At 35.1% G+C, this 10,817-nt stretch overlaps 1 protein-coding gene across 1 annotated transcript; it reads right to left on the bottom strand.

Annotated features, from left to right (window-relative positions):
- Window positions 1-823: 823 nt before the first annotated feature.
- LOC116525925 (olfactory receptor 6F1) lies at window positions 824-4,736 on the bottom strand. The gene has a single exon (XM_032242062.1). It carries the CDS (start codon window positions 1,898-1,900, stop codon window positions 839-841), a length of 1,062 nt encoding a protein of 353 aa, XP_032097953.1. The 5' UTR covers window positions 1,901-4,736; the 3' UTR covers window positions 824-838.
- Between the last annotated feature and the right edge of the window lie 6,081 nt (window positions 4,737-10,817).

Genomic DNA, 10,817 nt, shown 5'->3' with positions numbered 1-10,817 from the left:
GGGACCTATCAAGTGATGATGATTGAAAAGGAAAGTATTTTGCTTTGTATGGAATGCGGTACTTTGGAGAAAAATCAAATAGTTATTATAATTATTGTTTCCTTGGTTATTTTTTTTCCCTGAAACCACTGGATGTTCTATCCTTGCTGACTTGCTAATAGAATCTTTAGTATTTTTTCTTTCCTGAGATCAATATATTGCTATGCAAGAAATTTCAATTGCTTTATTCAAACCCTCCTGCGGTCCTGTTTATCTGCTTTTCATCAACCACTTTTTGGATTGCTTTTTTCACTGTCCTTGTGAAACAAATGTGGCACCTTGTAATTATCAAGTTCCAATTCCATATTGGTCTATTTTACTATGCCTTATCAAAAAATACTATGCTGCATTAACTGCACACACTCTAATTTTGGTTACGTGTTTTAATTCATTTAACCTTTTCATATTTCTCATCCCTCATGTTTCACAAATATGGTCCTCAAAATTTTATACTTAGACAATTTTGATAAACTTTAAAAATAAACAAGAATTGAGAGTTGATATACCAAAGCACCCTTTTTATTGCAGTTTCTCCAATTTATAAACCAGAATCTAGAGCAAACCTAATTCAGTGTACATTTATTTTTGCTTAAAAGTCCAGTTTGATTATGTCAAAAACTCTCATTTTTTTAATCATACATGATAATGTGTAGAATATATAGTATTACTTGTTTTGTTTGTTTGTTTTTTCTCTGTCTGTGTACCAAGAAAGATTTGCCCTGTTCCTTCACATTCTTACTTGGAACCTCTGTATAGATGCAGAGACCATTTACAGGAAATCTGATGTAGTGGAGGAGATTTATTTTCCCTTCCATTTCTTCAGCAGAGTTTCTCTTACTTCCTTATTACGAAGCGTGTAGATGAAGGGATTTAAAACTGGAGTCACCACAGTGTTCAGGACGTGGACAGCTTTGGTCAGATCCAAGGCGTCTTTGACAGAGGTGCGGACGTGAAGGAAAATTGTGGACCTGTACCAAATGAGCACCACAGTGAGATGCGAGGAACATGTGGAGAAGGCTTTGCTCTGGCCACTGGCAGAGGGGATCCTGAGGATGGTCTTGATGATGTAGACGTAGGAGACAAGGGTGATGAGGCACGAGCTCAGGATGACCACAAAAGCAATCACAAAGGTCACAAACTCTACTGCCTGTGTGCTGGTGCAGGCCAGTGCAATCCAGGGTGCAATGTCACAGAAGAAGTGGTTGATGGCATGGGGGCCACAGAAGGACAGGCCACTGATGAGGGCTGTTGGCACTGCAATGGCCATGAAACCACACACCCAGGAACCCAGGGCCAGCTGGGCTGCGAGCAGGCTACTCATGATAGCTCTGTAGTGTAGAGGATAGCAGATGGCGAGATAACGGTCATAAGCCATGGCTGCCAGGAGGAAGTACTCTGTGCAGCCTAATGAGAAGACAAGGTACATCTGCAAAAGACAGCTTGTAAATGATATGGTCTGACTTCTCCCCAGCAGGATGGCCAGTGCTTTGGGGACTGCAGCTGTGGTATACCAAATCTCCAGGAAAGAGAGGTTGCTCAGAAAGAAGTACATGGGGGTATGCAACTGATGGGATGTGCTCACTAACATCAAGATAGCCACATTACCACCAACTGTGAGGATGTACATCACTAGAAAAAGCACGAAGAGAGAGAGCTGAAGAGTTTGAGAACCGGGAAAGCCCAGTAGGAGAAAGTCCTGGGTCAGAGTTCTGTTGCCTGTGTCCATTGTGGTACTTAAACCAGAAAACAGAGTCCCTGCATTGAGCCCTTTAACCCAGTTACACAGTCCTAGAAAGATAAAAAGAACTGGATTCAAGAAAGAGCTCCAGTAATTAAATGCCTGCTCTGTGCTTGAAGGCATAGTTAATATCAGTCATTTTAATGAAACAGTGAGATATGTATTATTATAACCAATTATCTGTTTAGAAAAATAAGCATGCAAAGAATGTGAGCAATTCTAGAAAGACTGCAGAAACAGCCACACTTCACCTCCAAAATTCAACTCCAGTCTTTTTGCCTTCATCCCACTCTGAGCAATCTCCAGCTTAGTCCCCGATTACATCTAAACCCACAAAGGGCTGACTCAATTTACCACTTTTTAACTAGACTCTACATGGCCCCTGACTGAAACGTGTTATTTTGTTTTTGTTTAGAAATTGGCCCACTAAACCTAGGTTCTAGTCACACCCATATTTAACAGCTGTAGCTTCTAAATTGATCAATTCATAAGATTCATCTTCAAAAATAATGTTCAAAAGTCATCAAAGGTAACTTTAAAATTAGTTTCAAAATGAATTTTTTCTTCCCTTAATGAAATCATGTTTAAACATTATATGATAGATACTTCTTATCAAAAATATATATATTTCATATCGAACAACGTACTGAAGATAACAATCTAGGAAGTCCTGATGCCCATTTACAAGTGAGTCCACTGAAAGCCTGTGAAGGGCAAAAAATCATTTTGAAAACATTAAAAAAAAATTCTCATGGTTATTTCTAAGTACTACTTTTGAGAATTGAGTTTATAAATTAAAAGATCAATTGGGAAGCTATTCCTGTGACCAACGTACAGGTGACCAAAACCTATATTCAAGAGACAGAGTTTTGAAGAAAGACAGTGAAGACTTTGGTGGCTTCACTCTAGGAATTCCCTTATGAATAGGAATGTTCCCTCTCCATTGTCATGTGTCATACCCTTGTATTCACCAATGCCAAATGTTGTTTCCTGCATAAATTCAAATTTATTGCATATATCCAATGTCACTAAGCACATTTAGACTATAAAATGGGTCTACAAAGTAAATGGGTACATACATTGGGTTTACCTCATTTATGGTAGAAGGGGCTTCCAAGCAGTGCTTCTTAAGCTCTAATGGGCATATGAATCACCTAAGGGTATTGCCAAAATGCAAATTCTGATTAATGCACCCTTGGGATAGAGCCTGTGGTTTTTCATTTCATATGTTTCCAGATATCACTGGCCAGGACCATACATTGAGAAGCAAGGTTCTAGCACCTTTCTCATTTTATAAAAAAAAAAATAATAAATCCGAAGGTTTGCTTGATTGGGTAATGAAAAGTTCAGAGTATGCCACCACAAAATGTGCTCCTCTGGCATGGATTATTTTGAGCTGAAGACAATTGTAAAATAACAAAAACAAAAAACAATAGAGAGACACAAGAAAAACTCTAGGGTCTTATCATCCCGGAGAAGGCAAAAGAGGAGTCTGCTCAACAGACCGTGCTTAAATAACCCATATCTTCCATTAATCTCCTCATATATCTACCTTCCCACTATTTGTACCCCTAAGAACCCCCTTCCCTTGTCTTGTCACTTCTCTGCAAATTTATTGTATTTTTGTTAAAATACTATATAAGCCCAAGTTCTAAACAATTCTTTGAGTTACTTATCCCTGAGTTCTCCTGTGTGTATATGTGATGCACTTGTTAATAAACTTCTGCTCTTTTCTTGCTTATATGTCTTTTGTCAGTCTAAATTGCAGGATTCCATCCACTGAACCTAAGATGGGAAAAAGAAAAATATTTTCCCCCCCTCTACACTAGTAAAGGAGCCTAGATTATAAATTCATTACCTTAATACAGGAAAAAATGCTCTAAATACTGATGGGTGAGACAGAGTAATAAGAAACACAAAGAAAAGATGCTCTTTAACAATAAATACTAAATAATAAATTTGCAAATTTCTTAAAGCTAATATATTGCAACATATATATTATTAATGGCCAACCAGTATATGTAATAACTGTTTTCAAATTCAAGTGTCAAGGTCAATTGTTAATGTCTTTTGGTATAATCCAGTTTTCTCTTAAAGGTCATCAAGGAGCATTGTAAAAACAGCAAAAAGTAACTAACATAGTGGATGGTAAATTGCCAGTCACTAGACTATTAGCTAACATGATCTTTGTAAATCCTGTTAGCTTGCTTTTATCCTACTTGTTTTACAAAGAGAAAACTGAAACACAAAGAAACTGAAGAATTTATTCAAAGTGGAGCCATAGCTATCAAACCCAGATGTCTGATTCTAGAGCCAAAGCACTTTGAACTTGAGGCTTTCAGACATTTTTTATAGGTTCCTGTGGTATCTCATTAGCAGATTTTAAAAATATTTTAATTTATGTTCAGGTAGAAATCACTGGGCAAAGCTGTTTTGAAAATCTAGTACAAAATAATTCTATCTTGACCTTTTATGATTAATGTGAATAAAGCAATTATACTCATACTTTTCTATATTCAAAATTCAAAAATCATTTTGATAACTAAAAATTAGAAAATAAATATCCAAAACCAAATTATATAATGACATTTTCAAATTTTACTTTCAATTATGCTGCTGAATTTGTCAGATACCATGACTTAATATTTACTTGAATCACATGATGATTATGCCCCACATTTAAAAACCTGTATATATTGCTCTGGACTTGAGTGTTTTTAGTTTTACTTCTATGATAGCCTAAGTGAAATTTGTGGATGTGACTTAACAAGAGTTTAAAAGAAAAATCAGAGAAAAACTTTGATATATTAGGTTCAAATAAATTACCTTTTAATTTTTCAAATTAATTATATATAAGTAAATTGAGTTTTTAATAATTCTGAGTTTTTAATAATTTAATAATTCTGAGTATAAGTAATTTTAATTACATCTGAAAAGTGATTCTAAATTCATAACAATTATTTTTATAGAAATATGCAATATTTTATTAAAAATGCCTATATTAAAATTATTTCTTAATTTCATGAGGTTTCCAGTATTGATTGAATGCTATAACAGATCATTGATTGAATGCTATAACAATTACAAATTTACCCATCAGGAGGGCATGGTGGCTCACACCTCTAATCCCAGCACTTTGGGAGGCAAGGGCAGGAGGATCACTTGAGGTCAGGGATTTAAGACCAGCCTGGCAGACATGGTGAAACTTCATGTCTACTACAAATACAAAAATTAGCCAGCTGTGGTGGTACATGCCTGTAGTCCCAGCTACTCGGGAGCCTGAGGCACGAGAATAATTTGAACCCAGGAGGCAGAGGTTGCAGTGAGCCAGGATCATGCCACTGTGCTCCAACCTGGGCGACAGAGTGAGACCCTGTCTCAAAAAAAAAAAAAAAAAAAAAAAATTACCCATCGATGAAACACTGGACAGACCATGTCGAAAGCATAATCACCCTTTCTGCTTACCCAGTTGCAGGCCTTTCTGCCATAAACACCAAAAGCGTTGTCTCTTGACCTTACTTTTACTCATTTTTTTATTCCATGATTTTCTGTATTTAAAAATAATATATTTTGATTGCAATTATTCCCTCTATCTCTGTTTTTCCTTATCTTGCAACTTAATAGTGTGCTTCCTACTGTTGACATCCATTACTCTTTTATTAACTCAAACTTTCATAGTCTTTGAAGCTTGAGCTCAGTCTTTTTCTGTTTCCCTTTGTTCTTATACTCTGATCCCATTCTGTCCTAGTTTTATTCCACTTCCCTTTTGGTGTTTTATGTTTTTTCTACCTCTTTTCATCATAATTGGCTCCACACTGGAAACGGCTTGCTTTTAAATAATTGCTTATGTATGGATGAATCTTCTGGGAGATGAAGTCTCTCTCAGGTACCTAGGGCTAGTTCAAAAAAGTTGTACTAAATCTTTCCAAATGGATGACCTCTGAATCTTTTCAGTTATTTGATTTAAACAACTAAATTGTGAAGTTAATAGAATAGGAAAAGGATATTTCTTTAGGCTTTACATACGCTAATCTGAGTATTTTGTCTCGTGGAGAGCTTTTAGCAAATACAGCTATTTAATAAGTTCAACAAATTTGTAAAAAACTCTTTAAAACAAATCAAACAGAATAAAATTGGAGAATGACCGTAACTAAAAATATAATTAAGTAACATGAAGCATGATATAACTAGAAGTTTAAAATTATCTCTGAACTAAAAAAAAAAAAAAAAAATCTGCCTGGCTGTTCATCAGACTAAAATAGCGAGGGAACAAAAAGCCAGTTGTAAATATATCAGAAAATAATTTTACCCAAGGACATGTTGCAGTTGTAAATTGTCATAATGACTCCCTTCTTTGAGTGAGAACTGTTTTCTCACTGAGTGAGAAACTTTCTTATTGAAAATCTTCGATATCAGAAAATTTGTTGTTTTTAATTATATGGCTAAGAATAAAATATGGCACCCTTTCTGGGAGTACCTAATTCACGCTGACGGAGACATACAACCTCATATTCTATTCCAGGAGCAGAGCTTCAGATAAAAAGTTTCTGAACACAAAATTTCTCATGTATCTTAATTTTATAGTTTCTAAGGAAATAGAACATTTGAGTCCAGATCAGATGTTGACCCTTCATAAGCAGCTTTCTTTGCTTTCAGCCTGTAAAATCACTCCTTCTTTTAAATTTCACCTTAACTTTACCCTTTCCCAAATTTAAAATAATTTTCTTTTACATTATTTAATGAGACACCTTGCCATCCTTGTGGTTTGCATCCTCCTTCACGTCCATGAGTCAATAAACCTGACTGCTGGACTATAAGGATGCTTCTGGAAGACTTAGGCTGATTGAGCTCAGGTAAAACTGGAAGAGTGAAAATACATGCCATGATTCTTCTATAGAAATATTTCCTGAATTCTAGAAAATCTACTTGCAAACTTGTAACTGTTCTATACAATTATATTTTAATTTATGGTATATTACCATCTATGTACTTGTAGGGAAGGGATAATAGCTTTCCTTCACCCTTCTAGGTTGTTTGACAGGGCTACAAATTAAATTCCCACAAGACAGATTAACAGGAGAAAAACGATATTTAATAATGTTCATATACACAGGAGTCCCACAAAATATGAGATTCAAAGAAGGGCCATATGGTTGTGGATTATGTAACATGCTTAGCTATAGATTAGATTGGTGGGTAGGATCTCTGGAGCATAGCATTGACAGGTTATGGCAGCATGAGGGGAGGCAATGTGTTGTGCATACACCTTGTCTTGTTATGTAGATAAAAAGTATATCAGATAATGAAAGTTGCCTTTGAGCAGCCTTCTTCCTGATACAGATACTTTTACTAACATAGATTTTCTCTATAGATATACTTATTTAAAACAATAAAAAAGTAACTGTGTGTGTAGTTTCTCAAAGTAACCTGCTAGAAATTTGCCCAAGAAGTGTACTTTGAGGTCACGTGTTCTGATCTCCTACAGTCATATTTTGGACTTATATATTTTGGATATTAACTCTGTATCAGACATATGGTTTGCAAAACTTTTCCCCTAATTCAGTTTGTCTCTTCACTTGCGAATTATTTCTATTGCTGGGCAGGAGCTTTTTAGTTTGATGCAATCCCATTTGTCTAATGCTTTTGTTGCCAATGTTTTGGGGTTCCTACACAAGAAATCATTGCCGAGACCAAAGTCATGGAACTTTAATTCATTCCATGTATTCCATGTCCTGACACATTGATAAGGAGTTTTTAAGAAAATCACTGAGAAATAAATGACTGTGCAAAACAATTTAAGAGATAGAAAAGAAGTAATAGAATTTCTCTCTGCTGTTTAATATGTTTAGTTTATTTGTTCATGTGAAAAATCTAAAAATATCTTCTACAATAACAGCAGTAATGCTTATGTTTGGGCTGAGAAAATGATACCTCAAAGTATGACAGTGTGGTATGCTGAGTACTTTGGAAAACTGGATAACTATATGCAGAAGAATGAAATTGGACACTGTCTTACACAATATACAAAAATCAATGCAAAATGAATTAAAGTTCCATGACTTTGGTCTCGGCAATGATTTCTTGGGTAGGAACCCCAAAACATTGGCAACAAAAGCATTAGACAAATGGGATTGCATCAAACTAAAAAGCTCCTGCCCAGCAATAGAAATAATTCGCAAGTGAAGAGACAAACTGAATTAGGGGAAAAGTTTTGCAAACCATGTGTCTGATACAGAGTTAATATCCAAAATATAGAAGTCACTAAACTCAATAGCAAGGAAACAAATAACCTAATTTAAAAATGGGCAAAGGACCTGAATAGCTATTTCTTAAAAGAAGGCATATGGTCAACAAATCTATGAAAAAGTGCTCAGCATCCCTAAAGATCAGGGAAATGCAAATTAAAACCACAATGAGATATCACCTCATACCTGTTAGAATGGCTACTATGAAAAGGATAAAAGTTAAACATTTGTCAGTGAGGATGTGAACTTTGGCATATTTAGGTTTGTAATTCATTTGAATTTTATTTTTTGTACGTGTAGTGTAAGGTGGGTTTAAAAAATATTTAATTCTATTTTTTCTACATTGTTTTCCTTTCTAGTCCTTTCTTTTCTAGTGATATATGATTTATTCTCTGTCATATTTTGGTCACCATTCATGAATGGATTGCATTTTCTTCCTTTGGTCCATATTCTATCTCCAAACAGCCCTACTCTTTCAATGACTATAATGTTATAGACACGTTTCTATCTCTATGTACTTTTTCGTCTTAAAAATTGTTTTAATTTTCATGGCTGTTCAGTTGTATATATGAATTTTTTAAAAACTTAAGTTCCATTTTGAACTATTTTAAGACTTCAAATAAAATGTTAATAGTTACTTACGGAGAATCAACACCTTTATTGAGTCTTCTCATCTCTGTACACAGTATGTAGTCCAACTGCTTTCATTTTGTTTATACCCTTAAGTAACTTAAAAAATTATATTCTCCAAAGGTTATTTTTCCCCTTTGATGAGAGTTGTTCTTGGATACCATATACTTTTCAATGTTCTTGTGACTATGTAATGCATCTTTAGTTTCTTTTAATCTAGGACTCTCTCTTGGTCATTTTGCCCCCAAACTTTGACTTTTTGAGCAGTCTCTTCAGTCTCTTATAGAATGTCTCATATTATTTGTTTGTTCAGTGGTTTTTCATGTGGTATTATTTGTTCTTCTATCTTCCGTTTTTCTGAAAACTGGAAGTTAGCTCTCAGGCTTGATTAAACTCCAGCTTAAATATTTTTAAGAGAATATTTCAAGGATGATGTAGTCTACATATTGCAATATATCAGGAGGCACATAACTCATTTTACTATTATTGATACCAATTTTGATCAGTTAGATTAAGGAGGCTACCATCAATTCATTTTATTGTAAATACAGAACAGATAATTTGAGGTTAAAATCTTGTCATTATGAAGATATTTCATTTTCTTACAACTCTTCTTCCAGTGGTTTTATCATCCATGGCTGATTCTTGCCTGAATCAATTTCAATATAGATGATTAATATAGTGAATTTTCTAATTTTATTATTTCTTAAAAATTTACTAGCTGCCAGTCTTCGAAACAAACTGATTTTTGATCAGTTTTTCCTTGGTAATTAAAATATATTATAGAAAAACAGGGCACTTGATATAATTTGGACAGCTGTCATTAAGATGGCTAACTAGAAGTGCCCAGCACTCACCTATTCCACAAAGAAGGACTGAAATAGTAAGTAAATAACCAAATGTTGACTACACTGTCTAGGAGAGAATGCTGGTTGTATCCAATGCTGGTTCTGGTTGACCCAGAACCATGTCTGGGAAGGAAGTGAAAGGAACCCTTCGAGGTATGGAAACTCAAGATGGCAGCATGGAAAAGGAAGTAAAGCAGCCAGTTGGATGGGCTAGAAGCCAGGAAGCACTTCCCTTCTCATGTGGGAAAAAGATAAATGAGAGATCCACATAAGTACACATGTAGGCACCTGCACACACTGTCCAGAGGCTGAGGAGTGGTATGTCCAGCCCACTGCAACCTACACAGCTCACTCAGGAGCCTGAGGGCCAGCCTGCCTAGCATGCTGCTTCTACAGCGAGCATCTGTGTGCCCTACTCAGAGGCCCAAAGGCTGGCCCACTGAGGGTTCACTGCCACTGCTGCTAGCACTTACACACACCATGAAAGGCCTAAGCACCAGTCAGCCTTGTGTTCCCATGTTCAGCAAAGGCTAGTCACAGCATTTGCAAACAACTGCAGCCTAAGCCACTAAGGAATTCACAGAAAATACTGACGCTGATAATAGCAGAAGAAATTGTACAGTGGCCACAGTATGGTGCATACCAAGAACCAAAGCCAAAGCAACCTACCCAACCAAAATTGAAGACACACATATAATAAGAAAAAGTATTTCCTTAGAGAAGCTACTCCATAAAAATAGAAGAAGTATCTGTTAAATGAGATGCACAGATACCAACATAGGGATAAAGGAAACACACAAAAAAGCAAGGAAACATGACACCTACAAAGGAAGACAATAAGTCTCCAGTAAAGGACCCCAAAGAAAAGAAAACATATAAAATACCTGAAAAGAAATTCAAAAGAATGCTCTGAAAGAACCTGAGTGATATACAAAAGAACACAGATAAACAATACAAAAAAGTAAGAAAAAACATCATGATCTGAATCAGAAATCCAACATATATCATAAAAAGAACAAATAGAAATTCTTAAACTAAATAATTTAATAAATGGAATAAAAATGTAATTGAGAGCTTCAACAAAAAACTGGATCAAGTAGAAGAAAAAAAATTTTGAACTTGAAGTCAGTAGAAATAATTCAGGCAGACAAAGAAAAACAAAATATTGCAGTTTGATTATTATACATTATATGTCTGTATCAATATCAGTATATTACATGTACCCTATAAATATGTGCAATTATTGGGTATCAATAAAACTAATAAAGTATAAGAAAAAGAGGACTATAATTATAAAATATCAGATGCTACTAAAAA

This window comes from Sapajus apella, unplaced genomic scaffold (assembly GCF_009761245.1).
Source record: "Sapajus apella isolate SASKATOON/1434 unplaced genomic scaffold, GSC_monkey_1.0 scaffold49, whole genome shotgun sequence".
Lineage (NCBI taxonomy): Eukaryota > Metazoa > Chordata > Mammalia > Primates > Cebidae > Sapajus > Sapajus apella.
The sequence above is the reverse complement of the archived record's forward strand: the minus strand, read 5'-3'. Positions and strand labels throughout refer to the sequence as shown.

What these genes read in the sequence shown, in the direction of transcription:
- LOC116525925 (XM_032242062.1), bottom strand. Translation starts at nt 1,900, where the DNA reads ATGCCTTCAAGCACAGAGCAGGCATTTAATTACTGGAGCTCTTTCTTG.